The sequence below is a fragment of the Artibeus jamaicensis genome, unplaced genomic scaffold (genome assembly GCF_021234435.1).
Source record: "Artibeus jamaicensis isolate MK-2021 breed Jamaican fruit bat unplaced genomic scaffold, CSHL_Jam_final contig_558, whole genome shotgun sequence".
Classification (NCBI taxonomy): Eukaryota; Metazoa; Chordata; class Mammalia; order Chiroptera; family Phyllostomidae; genus Artibeus; species Artibeus jamaicensis.
Window position 1 is genome coordinate 5,858,189 of NW_026521886.1, and position 17,391 is coordinate 5,875,579.

General features: G+C 52.0%; 1 protein-coding gene across 3 annotated transcripts in view; it reads right to left on the minus strand.

Annotated features, from left to right (window-relative positions):
- Positions 1 to 2,699: 2,699 nt before the first annotated feature.
- The window catches only part of PLXNA1 (plexin A1), a 51,879-nt gene continuing 37,187 nt past the window's right edge, over positions 2,700 to 17,391 (minus strand). For all 3 annotated transcript variants that reach the window (XM_037165444.2, XM_037165443.2, XM_037165441.2), the window contains 11 exons: positions 16,823 to 17,079; positions 16,405 to 16,471; positions 12,031 to 12,177; positions 11,768 to 11,927; positions 10,801 to 10,904; positions 10,396 to 10,492; positions 9,847 to 10,037; positions 9,557 to 9,726; positions 8,019 to 8,231; positions 7,788 to 7,938; positions 2,700 to 6,002 (listed from right to left, as the gene is read on the minus strand). In XM_037165444.2, the coding sequence (XP_037021339.1) occupies positions 5,907 to 6,002; positions 7,788 to 7,938; positions 8,019 to 8,231; positions 9,557 to 9,726; positions 9,847 to 10,037; positions 10,396 to 10,492; positions 10,801 to 10,904; positions 11,768 to 11,927; positions 12,031 to 12,177; positions 16,405 to 16,471; positions 16,823 to 17,079 (1,653 nt within the window). In that variant the 3' untranslated portion in view covers positions 2,700 to 5,906. The remainder of the gene's footprint in view (positions 6,003 to 7,787; positions 7,939 to 8,018; positions 8,232 to 9,556; positions 9,727 to 9,846; positions 10,038 to 10,395; positions 10,493 to 10,800; positions 10,905 to 11,767; positions 11,928 to 12,030; positions 12,178 to 16,404; positions 16,472 to 16,822; positions 17,080 to 17,391) is intronic.

Consider the following 17,391-nt stretch of genomic DNA (forward strand, 5'->3'; position numbering starts at 1 on the left):
CCTGTTCCTCCTCCTCCCCACACATTGCTCACCCTGCCTTCTCTACCCCATTATTCATTTCTGACTCAGGAAACACTTCTGGATACCACCATTGCTGCTTCCTCTTGGCCCTCTCAGGTCTCCATGCCACTGCTTGTCCCCAGGTGACCCTCCCTGTCTACCTGGCTGCCCTCACACATCATTATGTTGTCTTTACACACATGCCATGCCCCAGATGCTGTTATCTTGGTTTAGCATGGCCTACTAGTTTATCCCTGCTCACAGAGTCTGTGTGGCATCTGCTGTCCCATCACCAGGGCTTAGCATAATGCTGGGCACAAAGAAGGGACACAGTTAAATGTGCTAGATCGCTAGCCTCACCCTTCTGCCACCCACAGACACCTCCATCCACATGACACAGTATTAGCAGCTGATGGTTTTAGTACTCTCCATGAGCTACTGGGTCAGCAATCAGAAGGCACCTGTCTCTTTCCTTCACTGTACCAGCTGTACAATTACGCTTGATCACTGCATGCTGTGCACCTGATTGCAGCTCAGAGCTGATCACCTGCTTTCAGGCAGGGCAGGCTGGCAGGGCTGGAGCCCCAGGCAACCAGACGAGGGTAATTGAGACAGGGCTGATTGTACTGGAAAGCTGGAGGGGCCCAAGCTGTGAGAACAGGACATGTCACACCTCAGATTGGACCACATTTGCTAAATTTGTTTCCGATATAATTTCATGGTGATTAAACTGATTTCTTTTTAGTAATTGATGCTGGCATTAAGCATGACACCTTCAGCCCTGGCTGTAAGAACTAGCCAGTTTTGGAGCAGGAGGTATGATTTATGGCCTGCTCGTCAGAGCTCTTGGAACAGAGAGGTACTGAAGGAAAGCAGGCTGGAGTGCTACCAGGATTTTCTGGGGATCTCCCTACTGATTCACTGTGGCCTGATTTCTGCCTGTCTGTCCCTTACTATTGTGCAGCCTTGGGCAAGACCTATGTTCCCCTCAGCATTCTATGTTCGGGATAACTCCTACCTCGGAAAGTGGCTGTGAGGTCCCAACTGGTTCATTCACCAGCAGAACTTGGACAGTGGCTAAACTACAAGTGGGTAATCAGCCTCTGTCATCATCATTGCCCAGGGACAGCCTGAAGATCAGGTATTGAACAGATCCAGATAAGCCCTCTGGGAACACGTCACACTTGTGTCATCCAGATGCAGGCCTGCTTCACCCCAAACTATCATATCTGGCCCTCAGGCCCATCCTCTGAATGAAGAGAAATGGCCATCCCTGTTGGGCCATGGAAGAAATGAGTCAGAGCCAGCAAAGGCTGCACTAAGACCTTCTTCATCAGAAAAATGTCAAAATTTTCATGGGATGAACAGCAGGGTCTGTGCTGGAGAGGCCAACATTTCTCAACAAAAAGTGCACTAAAGAAAGGCCAAAACAGGCAACTCTAGCTCTGATACATAAGGTCTGTCCAGAAAGTATCCAGCCACATAATATGAAAAAGAGACATTTATTGCAGAAGACATAAGAAACATTGTACATAGGACAATGATGCCTCAGTCCCCTTCAAAGTAGGCACCTTGGGACCTCACACAATTCTCCCAATCACCATTAGCTGCCCTGTCATACTTTCCTGAATCTCATTGACGGTGTGAAATCTCTTACCTTTCAAAGGTGATTTCAGTTTTGGGAAAAGCTGGAAGTCAGAGGTCACCAAGTCTGGGTTGTAGGTGGGCTGAATCACTTGGGCGATTTGATATTTTGCAAAAAAAAAAAAAAAAAAAAAACTCTGTATGAGCCATGGTGCATGAGCAGGTGCATTGTCATGAAGCAGCTGCCACTCACCAGTTGCCCATAGCTGTGGCCTTCTCAATCATCCAAATAGTTTCCATGGAGGGATATTCAAGCTCAATGCAAAATTCAATGAAGATTTATTGCTCAACTCACTCAGTCATTTTGAATGTGATGGGCATACAGCACATAATGTTCACTCAATGGTGTCTATCACCCCTACTGACTAGTACAGTGAAGTCATCATTGTTCATTCATGTGCATTCCAGTCCACTCTCCTTGGCTGCCACCAGGTTACACTGACATTGCACAAACCACAAACCATTCTCATTATACTAACAATGGCTGGACTTTTCCTGGACAGATATAGTACAAGGTGGGACCAGAGCTTGATGACCACAGGCATTTCCGCAGGGCTGTCTGTATCAGAGCCTGCATTTAAACAAAGCCCTCAAAACCACTACCCTAAGCCAGAGGTCTATAACTCTATTGCGTATAAGTCCCTGGGGAGCCTCTGAAAAGAATACTGCCAAGACCACAGGACCAACTGGCTGCCAAGCTGCTCAGACCCTGGTGTTTTCATGTTCAGCAGATGGTTTGAAAGTGCTTCCAAGTCCCCAGGCAACTGCAGGTTCACAGCACACAGAAGCAGTGCAACCCTGGCCCAGGCAATACACCTCTTCAGCTGCTGAAACACTGGAGGCCAAAAATCAGCACCTGTGGTCAGCCTGGTGTAATGCTGCTGCAGATTATGCTGACCACCATCTGGAGCAAGACCTGGTTGTACCCTGTGGGCAAGAATCCCAGCATGGCCTGGGAGATGCCATTCCAAGCATGGGATGTGCTTTCCATCTGTAGCCAGGTGCCACACACCCACCCCGACCCCTCCCAGCAAGAAAAGCCCAGAGCCATGAGGTTTAGGAAAAAAATGTTTAATCTCTCCTTAATGTGTGTATTTACAAGTACTAAATCTGAAGAACAGTAAAATAGGAAATGGCCATGTATTTACACAATCTGTGGGCTGAGCACCCCATCAGTCACATCGCTCCTGGGAGAGGAAGTGGCATGGGGTGGGTCAGGCTAGCCTAGAGATTACTCTTCTTTTGAATGGGGGCCCTGTGGCATTAAAGGACAGCTAACTGTGGGCTTCATCTTAAAAATATCTCTCTGTAAATATATCTATTCTAGCTTGTGTAGCACCAACATGAGCCATCACATCCAGAACTGAGAGGAAAACCAAGGTGGAGGCTCTCAGCAAGATCAAACCAGGGAGGGTGGGAACATTTGGGGCCCTCCACCATGGGGTGACCCCGGCAGCTCTGCCCTGGGTCAGGGAGCACAGGGTAAGTTCGAGGTATATGGAGAGGCCCAGTTCCCAGACCAAGGCATGAGCCATCCCTGGGGAACTCCTGAGACGAGGAAGGTTGGAAGGGGAGGCCTGAGGCAGGACAGGACATAGCAGCAGTGTTTGGGACAGGAGGGATGTTCCTGGACAGCACCCTGTGCCGTGGCCCAGACCCCTGGGCCTGAGACTGCAGAGGGGCCTTTAGGATAGTCACATCCACCTTCACTGCAGAGGACTCCATTCCCAGGCTCCTGCTAGGTAGGGCCCCACACCCTCTCAGGCCAGTGCTAGAACTCAAGTCAGAGCCCCTGGCAGATCCCAAGATGATGGTGGGGTTCCTGGGAATGCTTACAGAGCTGGGAGAACTGCGTGAACAAGTGGCAAGAACTCAAGGCTTAACTACACAACCTGGCAGGAAGGGAAGTGCGGAATCTCCAGCACTGGGTAGACAGCAGGTTTAGAATTGGCTGGATCAGCTCACATGTAAACAGATATTGCTAAAGTGCTTGCCCCCAGACAGGTGTGTGCCTTGTGGTAGGCCACTCCCCTCCTCCTCAGGAGAGCACAGATGGTGTTCTACAGGCTGGGAGGCCTCAGGGAGGAGGGTGGGGACTGGACTCTGAAAAGGGCAGAGAGGGGTGGAGGAGTCCCAAACTCAGTGTGGAACTGGAAGAACAGGGCTTCAATTAGAAACCAGTGCCCAGGGAAGACTGGAGGAAACCTGAGGCCACACCCAGGCACAGGCAGGTAGCATTAGAGGGGAGGCAGAGGTGCACCCAGGGACTGGAATTCAGGCCAGAGAAGTGGTTACCAAAAAGACAGCCTAATTTCTAGAACGGCCTCAGCTCTGGCCCCACAAGTTGGCCCAGGCACAAGCCCACCCAAGCTGCACTGAGGTCAGCAGGGCTTGCCAGAGCTACAGCTAGTCATTCACAGCAGGAGACTGGAGCCTTGTTCATTGCCCAACCCCTTCCATTTCAGAAGCCTCTCAAGTCAGGAGTTCTTAGATTTCACAAGTGAGGGGGCAGCCCTTAATCTGATCTCCAAGGTGTGCAACTTGGCTCCCCGGCTTAGGAGAGGGGACCTCAAGATCCACAGTTAGCTGTCCCTTAAGGTCTGTGGGAATCTTTAGTACCATCGAAAAAGTGAACTTGAAGGGGGGGGGGCACTTGTCTGCTTTCACAAGTGACTGATTAATTAAAAAACATTTAAAAAGTGTCTAGCAACCTCTAGTATTCAACACTTGCAGTTTTAAAAAAGATCAAGTCAGACTTAACGCTAGCACAGTCATGCAGAAACTCACAACCCTTCGCCCTGGAAATGGGGAAGGGGGGTCCGCACTGAGAGAAGTTCTCTCCTTTTTACATCAAAACAAATAACCGGACAAACCGCAGTTCAAGGGGCGGAGGCCTGGGGTGTTCTGCTGAAGGAAAATGGCCACTTGCTTCACGACCATTTGGTATTGCTTTCCCACTGCCTTAGTTTTCTTATTCTAAATTGTAAAATTTCTCCTCCTCCAGTCAACTATACAAGACCCCACTGGGGTTGGAGACTGAGGCTGGAGACACACACACACACACACACACACACACACACACACACACACACACAAAATAATGTACAGGTTTTGTTTTCGTTAAAAATTTGTTCTCTCTTGCTCACTGAGGGCAGGGTGGACAGAGCCAACCATCAAGCCCTCTGGTCACTGTGTCCTGCTCCCTGTCAGGCCGTAGAGTATGACCCACCAGGCCCAGCAGAGTGCAGCAGGATTTCTTTGTTCCCCTAAAAGAACAGAAAACAGTCTCCAGATGTCCCATTGCACTTGAGGGGCCAACACGCAGCTGAGATGCCAGACTGAAAGCCGCTGGAAGGTAGAAATGGAGAACAGGGGAGACTGAGATGGAAGGAGGGAAAAGGATGGTTGGGGCTGCTCCCTGGAGCTCCATACTGGAGAGCTTGCCCAGAGCGGATGCAGTGGAGGAATAAATAATGGGAATGTGTACTCATGACTGGAGCGCCAGGCCCCAGTGGCTCCCAGAGACATAGCCCTGAGGACACAAAGGGAGTCGCTGAGTCCTTCTGAAAGACACTTGGGAGCTGTGAGCACAGCCTTCCTGCAGACCCTCCATAGGAGGGAGCTGGGGGCCTCTCCCTGGGCAAGGTGCTCCTGCCTCCACCACAGAGCACGCGGTGAATCAGAGGATGGTAGCGTGCTGCAGCAGCAAGCATGAGGGTGGCAGGCGAGTGGCAATGGCCCAGACTAACTTCGGCTCACCTTGGCCAGGCCTAGTATTCAGCCTCCCCCAGGCTGCCAGACAGGCCTCAGCCCTTAGACTCTGCCAGGGAAGCTAGGAAGGCTGACCCCCTCCCAAATCCTCATCCTGGCTCTTCTGGCCTTGCCAGCATAGCCTCAAGGAGACAACCAAACTGGAATCTCCCCTTCTGGAGGGCTCAGCCTTTCTCCCCAGGTCTTCAGCAGTCACCTGAGTCACCTGAGAAGGCTCCACCTGGGATCTCCCTGCCCTGTGGCCAAAAGCTCTGGGCATGGAGGGTGCTGCAGGTACTGTTTCACCTACACCAGTAACAACCAGGATCTCTGCCAGGGGGAAGGGAGGGCCAGGAGGACAGTGGCTTGCACGTCTGCCCTGAGCACATAGGCACCCAGCACACACGGGAGAAGGCTGCCTCCAGGGACCTCCCAGCTTTGGCTGTCGGGTTGGAGGCCACCCCTGCAGGCCCTTTCACTAATCTCCCGCTGGACAGTGGCAGCCAAGAGGCTCAGCTGCTTAGGGCCATTGTGTCCACCACTTGCTCCAGCTTGCTCCGGAGCCGCTGTCGACGAGCTTGCTCATCCTTCTCCAGGGCTGTCAGGATCTGGGGAAGCAAGTAGGGGTGTTAGTGAGCCTGGCTGGGGCTGCCACTCACATGGGACCATTACATGGACACTTGGATATATACAATGAACAAGTAGCATGGCTGTAGCTGGCAGGAGCTCCAGAAGAGATACCTAATTCCATCCCTTCCATTCTGAGCTGAGGGACCTGGGTTTTGAGCCTAGACCCCTACAGGACCAGTGTGAAGAATAAGTCCCCTTTTTCCCTCATTATTCCTACCCTTCAGCCCCAAAATAGGCTCATGGTCCCTAGGAAGTCAGCCCTTCATGTCCCCTTGGTGCAGTTCCCTATCTGTAGATGGGAACAGGGCCTGATCACCTGGGACACTGACATGCCACTAGCTCCTAGAAACCCTCTATGTACTGCAACTTGGCCTGCTGCTTCCAGCTGCTCCAGGAACCAGAAGCACCCTGAATTCACATTCCTGGTTCCTGCTGGCACATCAGGCCACCAGTGTGTGGCCACATCACCATCTCCTTCCACCCCATCGCCCCAGTTTCTCTGTGTCCTTTATAGTGGAGCTCCTCAGAGAACCTCTAGCTCCTTTCTGGTTTCCTTCATGAGCCAGAGGATGGCCAGCTTTAGTCCCCAATCCCCAGGCAATATCACCAGGTCACCTAGGATCTGCTGTTTGTCCTTCTTGCCCCTGGAACATCTGCCACATCTGCCCAATCTCGCTTCTAGATACCCAGCCCCTGCCACCTTAGAGTCTCAGCCCACCCTCCTCCTATTCCAGGGCCATCTCCTCCAATCTAGCTGAAGGTCCTTCTGCTCAATGCTGACCCCCGCACCCTGACCCTAGAGCCCAAGTCTCTCCTGAGCCCCAGCTCTACTCCCCTCAAACTCCAAGGCAGATTCCTTGGACTCTCCCACCTCCTACAGTTCACTCTGTCATACTCCAAGCCAGTCGGACCAGCAAGTCCTGGCCCCTCCCACCACGGCTCAGCCCTTAGTTGGTCCCTGCCTCCCCCTTCCCCTGGGCACCTGACAGTGGGACCACAGGTCTGTCTCTAAACCCTGATGGCCCATCACATTTTCAGGGAAAATTCAAGTTCCTCAAGGCCTACACACCCAGTGACAAACCTCTTGCCTCATCCCCCGTCTCCCTAACATGGCTCTAATTCAGCCTCCTGGCCTCCATAGCCCTGTAGCCAGACCCACTCTGGCCTCAGGGCCTGGGCAGTAGCCATGCCCATCTTGCCTCCCCAGCCTTATATTTCCTATCCAATTCAGCCCACAAGTCAGTCCTCCTTCCTCAGATATCTCAGGGAGCCCCATCTCCGTGCAGCAGATGGTAAGGAGACCTACTGAAATCTCACTCTAGGTCAGCAGAAAAAACACTTAAAAGAGGAAGAAAATGGGACTGGTGCCTGGCTCTAGAAATGTCCTCCCAAGTCCATCAACCTTATAACAGGCCCTCAGAGAATATTCAATCACCACCCACATTCTCCACCACAGGAAGCCACTGTAATCTGCTCCCCTGAGCCCCCAAACTACCCAGAAGCATGCTCCCTAACCTGCTGCAGCCCAGCCTGACACTGCCAGGCCTGGTGGGCAATCACAACAGTGTTGTATCCCTGTCCCAGCAAGTGAGGTGGCCAGTGGGTGAGCAGAGCCATCCCAGAGGCCCAGGAAGAAAAATGGGACTGGGTAAGGTCGGCAAAAGGGTCTCAGGAAGGGAGTCCTGCTTAGCAAGGCCTGGTAAAGGGCTGAGCAGGGTGGAGTGAAGCGGGCAGCTTTGGGTGAGGCCGGTTGGTGTGCTCACCTCATCCTTGTACTTGGTGATATAGGAGTAGATCTCGTGCAAGGCGCTCATGCTGTTGAACTGGCTCAGGTGCAGCCGAGACTGTTCAGCCAAGTACGCACTCATATCCTGGTCACTGATGGCAGGCATCTTGGCAATATCAGCATAGTACCTGCCAGCAGATGGCAGGCCGGCACATGAGCTGGTTCCTAGCCCTCAGCCCACCAACCACCCCATGAATACTCGCCTCACCTCTCCACCCAGCTCTTATAGTTGGGGATGTCCTTGGCATAAAGTAGTTTGTTGGAAGGTGAGTCCTTGCCCAACTTGTGCTCAGACGTGGAACAGGAGTCCATAAAGGTCTGGGCCACCACCGACAGGCAGGCATCAGTGATACTGCTCTTATGGATGTCGAACACAAACTGTGGGTTCTTGATCACATTCACCCAGAAGCGCAAGGGCAGGCTGTGGGAAGGCAGGCCAGATGCATGGTCAGACGGGACCTCAGAATCCCTCTCAGACAGCATGAGGAAGTGGCCAGCCAGCAGCTTCCCAGCCTGCCTGGTTCTGACCTTCAATGACCATGATTTCCATGCAGATGAGGAAACTGAAGCCCAAAGAAGGGTTCAGCCCTCAGGAAGTGAGGGCTGTCTCATGCCACCCACAATCTACTACAGCACAGTATCTCTACATGGTCACATGCTTACAAACACACTTGCACACAATCACAACACTGCATCTGCCCAGGAAGTGCTCCAGAGGACACATTCCCACAGACACTTGACCTCTGTGCCCAAAATGCCACCTCTAATACAGTCATCAACTGGGCTATCCGATAGCTACAAGCCAATTGTGATTGTTTAAATCTAAATAAACGAAGTTAAAAATTCAGATTCTCAGTTGCAGTAGTCACGTCAGGTGATCAGTAGCTGCATGTGGCCAGCAGCCACCACTCTAGATAGCAGAGATCTAGAACATTCTGTCACTTAAGAGTATTCTCCTGGATGGTGCTGACCTACATGATGATGTCTCCCATGGTGCCCCATGGAACCTCTTCAAGGTTCACAGGCAATACAGGCAGAGAAAGAGGCCTATGGCTGTATCTAGGTTTTAGAAGTGACAGCATGTAGAGGGCAGAGTGCTAGAACGGGTGAGACTACTAGGGGATCAGGGAGGAAGAGGCCAGAGGCACAGGAGCTTCTCTGAGGATGGACCAAATGCTGTAGGTGCACATGGTCAGGTTCAGAGAAACAAATATCAGACTGGGTAGTGGCTGCTGGGGTGGTGGTGGGGTAAGGGTGCTGGCTACCTGAGGGATTGTGAGAGTCCCAAATCTGCTGTTACTACCTCTGTCATCCTCATCACTGCCAATGGCTGGCATGGCCTGGTTCATCAAGTTTGTTTCTCACAAAATCCCACACTCATACCCTTGCACACAGCCATATACAACCAAGGAAACACACAGCACATGTAAGTAAACACACACATGCATGCACATGCATACATCTAGCTCCCACAGCAAAGGGGGTCCTCCAAGCTAGAGCATAGGACATGCCCAGTTCCACAGCACGCCAGGCAGCGTATGTGCCCCACATGGGTTCATTGAGAAGGCTCACATGAAGATGGGCTGACCACAGCTGAGGAACAGCTAACCCAGGCTGACCTTCCCCCTCACCCATCAGAACAGGGCCCCCGGAGGACATGCCTCCTACAGCAGCTCAGTCTCCATCTAGCCTGACTGTGCCCAGTGCCCCACATGGCCCCACTGCTAATTCCCATTCTGAAGGTACCAGTTGCTCTTCCAGGTGTGGCGCACATCTGAGTCGTGTATCTGGTGCTGGTCAGCCTGCTCGTCCAGGAAATCAAACATGTACTTGATGGCCAGAGGCAGGGCTGAGCCCCGGTGTGCCGTGCTAAAGATGGTCTCAAACAGGTCATCCACAAATTTCTGCAGTGTGCCCTATATGTAGGCGAAGGCATAGAGCTCTAGGACACCACCAGGAGCCCCTCACATCCTCAGTGACCTGGACAGCTGGCTGTGCTGCCACCATGTCCCCACTGCCTGCTCATCCAGGCCTACCTTGGTGGCTAGCAACCGTGTCAGGTATATCTCTGAGACCATCTTGCTGCCGCGGTCGCCCTCCCGCTGGTCCAGGTGGTCGTGGTTCTTCACCAGATGCCACAGCTTGGTGCCGCTCTCCAGGTCAGGTGTGATCATAGGTGTGCGCGAGCGCAGGCTGTCAGGGCTGCTAGCTGTGCGTAGCATGCTCTCTGCAGGCACCACACAGTTAGCTGGCAAGCCCACTGCATCCAGCACCCATACCCTGCCCTGGCCAGGCAGCCTTGGGTCAGAAGCTCCTGTCGGAGCCTCAGTTTCCACATCTGAAAACTAGGGTCCTCAGCCCCACCTCCCTGGACTGTCAGGGACAGAAGGAGACATGCTGTGTGTGAGTGTATGCTATAAGGGAAAAGGTGCAGCCTCCAAATTGAGGGAAAGACCAAGTGTCCAAGTGACAAACCATGATGTGGCCCCTTCCAGCCTTTACAAGGCCCTGCTATAGAGGGCCCCAGGGGAGGTGTCCTATCCAGGCCAATGAGGCCTGCCCACTATCCCCACCTGACCCCTCACCATATCTGCTGAGGGACTTGGTAAAGGTGGATGAGTTAGAGATGTTGTAGGCGGACGTCTGCTTGGGCACCAGCGCCACCAAGGACCCATCCGTCACCTGTGGACAGAGGGCCGAGAGACTCATGACCCACCATTAGGAACTGTGGACACCTTCAGCCCTTCCTGGTGCTATGCCTGGAGGCCAGTCATCTCACCATTCTGAGCCTCCATTTTTCCAGTGGCGCACACCCAGGGCTGCTGGAACAACCAGACGAGCCCAGTGTTGGGTCTGGAAAGGTCATACATATGACCCTTGACCCCATTTCTGCCCAACGTTTGTTGCCCACACACAACCACAGGCCTGGACATCAGCTCCCAAGGAAAATAGGCTGAGCCATGGCCAGAAGGTAGGAGGTCCAGGATCACCTGATAGTGAGCCAGAGTATTCAGCCTCTTCCAGTCATTGTCAATCTTGGTGGTGACATCCTCGTCCTGCAGGATGATTCGTGCCATGCGGCCCTGACGCCACTCTGAAGGAGAGGGAAACACTGGGAAGCAGAGCTACAGGAAAGTGTCTCCACTGCCCCTTTTCCTTGGTCTCACCTCTCAATCCAAGAAGCAAAGGTGTCCTTAGGGGCACATAGTACAGGGCTTTGGACAGTAAAATAACAGAGGGACAGGGCTTCTCCTTTCCAACCCCCAAGCAGCTCCCATCCTGGCTCAGAGCAAGAAGCAGTACCCCTACCATTAACCCCTGCTTCTTGCAGCTGCAGCTGTCCCACTCCAGGCAGCCCACCCCATTTGATGCCCTGCCTTTGAGCTCCAGGAAGCTCTTCTAAACTCCTCAGCCTGGCACAAGGCCCCACCTCTCCAACCACACCAGGTATGGGGACTTGCTGGCCCCATACCTACCCCTGCTCCTGTGGTCCTCCCCTAGCTCTGTAAGCACCCCCACATGCCCAGTTCATGAGTCACAGTGCTACTCCCCCAGCTCTAATGGCTCACTCTCCTCCTAGAGTAAGTGGGAACCCCAAATCCTGGCTGTTCCCTTGATTGGGTGGCCCTCTAAGGGTGCTCCCTGATTCCATCCTCCACCCCAACTGCCTCCACCCTGATCCACTCACATCTACAGCCCACCTGGGATGATATCCCTTCTCTCATGCCTTCCTCAACAGCCTCCTGCCATGGCCTCCAGCACCTTCTGCCAGCACCCAATGCCTGGCCTAGAGCAAGAGGCTCTGCTTGGACTTTTCTAGCTAAGCCTGTTACCTGTGGCCCCCAGATACACACCATGGCACTGCCCTTCTTCTTAGTCTGCATACCTTGGCAGGCCCACTGTCCAGAACCCCAACATAGCCACATTAGTGTGAGAACTCCTCCCTCACATACTCACCCAGGTCCATGTCCCCAGCCTTGGGCCGCTGGGAGTAGGGCACACCCTTGTACACAGCATCCAGCAGCTTCTCCTTGACTTGTGTCACTGTGTCACAGTTTAGTCCCTTCACTGGCACCTCAGGCGCATTCTCGTTCTCAGGGTTCACACAGTTCAGGGTCTGAGTGCAAGGAGGGGCGCAGCATCAGTGCCCACCTCTTAGGGAGCAGGCCCATGGGAAAGTGTGGGTGGGGGACAGGGCAGGATGCTGGGCCTGCACTCACCAGCATCTTGTAGTCTATCTGCTGCCGGATCAACTTGTCCTCGCTCAGGGAGTAGCGTGCCTCGCCCGTGATGGCATCAATGGGGCCCTTCTCCATCTGCTGCTTGATGGCACAGTACAGCATGAAGAGAGGCTCCCCTGCACACTCCTGTAGCAAGAGGCAAGCAGGCCATTAGTCTGCAGCCAGGACCCCAGTGGCGTCCACCCGTGCCCACTCTCCCCCACCCTTCCAAGACCTCTGTACTGTTCCCACAGGAGAAATGAGCAACATCTCCAAATTTCTGTATGAAGGCAAGTAGAATCCTGATTTCAGAACCTAACAAAGACTATGAAAGAGAGTAAGTTAAACAACAGACCCACTGCCCCTATGAAAGTTGATGTGAAAATCCCAACGCAACCTTAATAGGGAGTGCCAGGAGTGTATCGAAGAACACGATGTGGCCAACCAGGCTTTATGCAAAGGAAGACTAAAGCCCTGAAGTCTCGCCAGCTCAGGTCTCAGTGTGTCTATAGTCCCAGTCCCCAGCAATGCTCTAGCACCCCACTAACTGAAACCTGCTGAGGTACCAGCATTGGACCATGGCACAGGTAGACGCTGTACCCATGTTGGTTGTCAGGGCTGGGATCCCCACGCCTGCAGGCAGAGGGCTAACCCCTCTGTTATTTGAGAGGTGCAGACACACTGACCCAGGGCAGTTCACCAGCACTGAGGAGAGAGCCAAGGCCCTGGAGGGCAGCATCTGGGCACTGTGTGAAGGTATACCCTGCCCCCATCCCTGACCATCACCCTTAAGCTCCCCATACTACAGCCCTGAAAGCTTCTCCAACCACCTAGTGTCCCACCTCAGGGCCTTGGCACCTGATGTCACTACAGCCAGAAATCTCTTCCCCGGGTCTTTAGTGGCCCTTCTGGACTCCACCCAATTTCTCTTCTCATAAAGGCTCTCCCTTACCACCAGGCCAATGCTGTTGGCCCTCACTGCTACCAGGGTCCTGCTATAATACCCAGCTTTTGCTACTCTCTTTGATGTCTTCTCTCAGCTGGAGTGGAAGCTGCCTGAGGGTCAGGGTACAGCTGGCTCACCTACATTATATTGCAATGCCCACCACAGAGCCTGTACATGCACGGAGCTCCAGCTATTACTGGACAACAAATGCCATTAGTGAAAAGAGTTGTCAAAGGGAGAGGCTGATACCCTTACAGCAAAGTGAAGAAAGCTAATGTCAGAGGCTTGCCAGTCTCATTTGCCCCAGGGCTGCCTCCAACTGCAGGTGCCACACCTTGAGGGGCCAAACTTGCTATGTCCTTTATCACTCACTTCTGTGACATTTAGGTACGCTACACTGAGTATGGGTTACTTTTCTAGTTAAATTTTTGTTTGTTTATTTTTAAAGACAGCAAAGAGTGAAAGAGATTTGGGTTGTTTAAAAAAATTTTGCACAACACTAAAAAGATTCAGTTACCAAGCCATAAAAAGACATGGAGAAACCTGAAATGCACATTACCAGTGAAAGAAGACAGACTAACAAGGTTGTATACTGTATGATTCCAAGTATAGGACATTCTGGAAAAGGCAAAACTGTGGACACAGTAAAATATCAGTGGTTGCCAGGTGAACAGGTGGAGCAGAGATCTTAGGGCAGTGAAACTACTCTCTAATACTGTAATGATAGATACATGTCACTATCATTTGTCCAAATCCACAAAATGTACAGTACCAAGAGTGAACTCTCACATGAAGTATGAACTATGGGGGTAATATTATGTCAGCATACATTCATCGACTGAAACTAAGGTACCACTCTGGTGAAGGATGTAATAATGAGGAGGCTGTAAGAGGGAATGAGATATATGGAAAATCTCTGTAATGTCTCAATTTTGCTGTAAAACTAAAAATGCTCTAAAAAAATTTAGTCAAAACATGGACCCATGGAAAAAAAACTGTTCTGTTTGTATTTGTATGAGATGGTGAATGTTAACTAAATCTGCTGTGGCAATCGTTTCATAAAATATGTAAATCAAACCATCATGCTATATGCTTTAAACTAATACAGTGACATGTCAATTACATCTTAGTAAAACTGGAAAAGAACTACTACAGTGAGGTTGTCTCTCAGTACCCACAGTGACTGGTTCCAGGACCTCCCCCATGACAAACTCCACAGATGCTCAAGTCCGTTATATAAACAGGCATAATATCTGCATATAACCTACAGACATCTTCCCATTTATTTTTATTACCTCTAGATTACTTATAGTACCTAATACAATGGAAATACTGCGTAAATAGTTGCTTTACTATACAATTTAGAGAATAATGATGAGAAAAAGTCTATACCTGTTCAGTACTGACACAACTATCATAAGTTTAACTATACAGTAACACACATAAAAATGTTAACATCTTTTTTTCTTAATATTTTTGGGTTGGTTGAATCCATGTATTTAGAACCCACAGATACAGGGGGCTGACTGTATACTGTGAAAAAACCAAAACAGAGTGTGGCACAGAGAAGTCAGTGGACAGGAGCAGTCTGGGCCAGCTTCAGGTACCCCTCCTGCTGCAGACAAATGTCAGCATGGCTAGTCCACCAAATGGCCCTAGGACAGTTCCTCCTGACCAGCATTTGTCCTCACCCATATTGTGAGAGAAAAACATGATCTGGGAGTAAAGGAATGTTCCAAGCAAATTGAAGCACACCCTGGCCCTACTCAGCTCCTTCCATGGAACCCACTGGGGAAAACGAGGGTGGGCCAGTCAGCTTGACCCAGGGATCCCAACTCTCTGTCTTCCCCTTCCCTAGAGCCCTCCTTCCTGCTCCCTTGGCCTGTCCCAGCCTCCCTCTCCCTCTATCCATTACCTCACCCAATCCTTCATAAAGTGGCTCCTATGCCCACACTCACCTGACACCTCAAGCCCACAACTCCCTGACAAAAGAGCCCACTCAGTCATTCTGCTTTCGACGTCCCGTGTCAGTCCCCACCTGTCCCACTTCCTGCAGCTTGACCCTCCACGCAACATTACACAGAACATACACCTAATCCAGGTGCTCAGACTGGGCTTGTCAAGCTGAGTCCCCTTTCTCTGCCTGGGGAGACCAGGGAACAGACAGGGGTCAGTGAGGCTAAGAAAGCTGGAACCCAGTGGTTCATGTTCTCTAACACGATGGACTTCCAGAATGCAATTTAATGACGATGTAAATTCATCATACTGCCCCACAGAATTTCACAGGAAATGCACAACTTCGTGTTACTGGCTCCCAGTTCAGCATAAAAAGAACCTCGGCCCCAGCCTCTCTCCCTTGCCCCATAACCATACCTCACACCCACCTCAGAGCTGTCACTCCCTCTGCTTTGCTAACTCCTCCTCTTCCTTGCTTAAACCTCACCCACCTCCTTGACATGCACTCCTTTTTCACATGTCCTGATTCCCATTCTCTCTCCCCAGCCAGGCAGGAATCTGCTCTGGGCACCTCTGAGCCACTCTGTGTAGAGGGCTGAAGGCCACCCAGGGGGGCATCCCCAATTCAGTAAGGACACAGGGAACAGAGGTCCATGGCTAAGAAGCAAACATGGAGATGTGCAGGTCACTAGGTTCCACTGCCCATCACGCTGTCCATCCACAGAGCATCTACAGAGGTCAGAGAAATGAGATGGAAGCACGGTGAACATATACCCTGCATTTGGCCCAGGGGGCCTCACTGCTCCACCTCAGAACATCTGCCAAGCCTTCAGATTTCAAGGGAAGCCAGTTATCTCCAGAATGATCTCCTACTTTCTAAGCGCAGCCCACAGGATCCATTTGGACCCATGTCTAGCCTGAAGTGGCAGTTTGCACCCTCTGGCCTCCTCCCCATTCTGAGGACAACCATAGGTTAGGACCTGTCTTCTAGGATGAGGGACTTTCCTTAGCCTGAACAGGGACATGTATATGTGACCCTTCCCCTCAATAAGAGTGAATAGGAACCCCCAGACATCTCTGCAGTCTGGCCCAGTATTGGGTGCTGAGCATATGGAGGCTCCCGCCAGGGTGTCCCCCTTCGTCCTTAGGTCCAGGACATGAACACAGTGCAGAGACCTAGTCCTATATCCAACTCCAGCTCAGCCACACGATGGCTATGGGGCCCAATAGTGTTTGCCTCAGAGCTGGGGTGTCCATTCCTGAGTCTGAGGCTGGGTGAGGCCTGGACAGCCTCATGGAGAGTCAGGAGAGGGACAAATGGGTGTATGTCCTTCAAGAGTCCATGCTGAGGCCCCAGCTCCCTCTAAGCCATTCTGGACTGCGACTGTTCGTCTCTGGTCTCCTCCTTTCCTCACACCTGTCAAAATGTCCCTAACATTCTCTTAATATTCTCTCCTTGCCAGCCCACCTACCTTGAGAAATTTGTACAAAAGGAAGGTGAACCAGTTGGTCAGCATCTTCTCTGCCACTGACTCGGTCCTGGAGAGATACAGGCAGGCATGACATAACTCCCACCACCACCAGGCCCACACGACATGCCCACCTCCACTATCCTCTCCTTCCTACAGCACTAAATGTCAGGCATTGAAAGGCACCCATGAATGCTAAGCAGCTAGGGGAGATCCCAGCTCTCGGCCCCAGAGCAGGTCTCTGAGTATGACTCATGCCCAGCACTGACAGCCCGAGTAGAACCCCACGCCCGGGACACCTGGTCCCCACTACCAACGTCTGCTCAAAGGGAGTTGATGCTTCTTCCAGAACCACAACATTACAGTCCCTGGGGCAAGTACTCAATGGGGCCTTCAGTGTCTACAGGAAGTGTGGGCTCACCGCCGCAGCAACAGCTTGGGGTGGTTTTTGCTCTCCAGGTTCTTCTCAATGAGGTCAGACAGCAGCTGCTTGAGCACGCCTGTGGCATACTCCATCTCACCCTGCAGAGCCGTCATGATGAGTGAGGCCACATTCCCACGGTCACGCATAGAGAAGCTGCGCTGGGCCTCCAGTGTGCGGATAAAGGTCAGCAGGAAGTGCTTCTTTGTCAACAGCTGACCAAACAAAGTCAGTGATTTCTCCACATTGGCCTGCACCTAGGGAGGTTGGGAGCTTGCTCAGACCCACAACAGAGAACACAGTTCCATGACAGTGGAGAGATGAAGGGAAGGGCTTCTGGAGGAGGGGCTGTCCAAACCAGGTATACAGGGGAAGGGCAGGGCCAGAATGCAGGTCTCAGAGGCCAATGACATCATCCTGACAGGTGTCCAGGCCTCAACTGTCCTCAGCAAAATGGATGTAGCTTGGCAGCTGCCTGAGAAGCCCAATCCAGGCAGAGACCCAAGCATACTAGCATCAGTGAAGGGTACAGAAATCATCTTGCCACTTCAGGGAAGACTTCCCTGAAG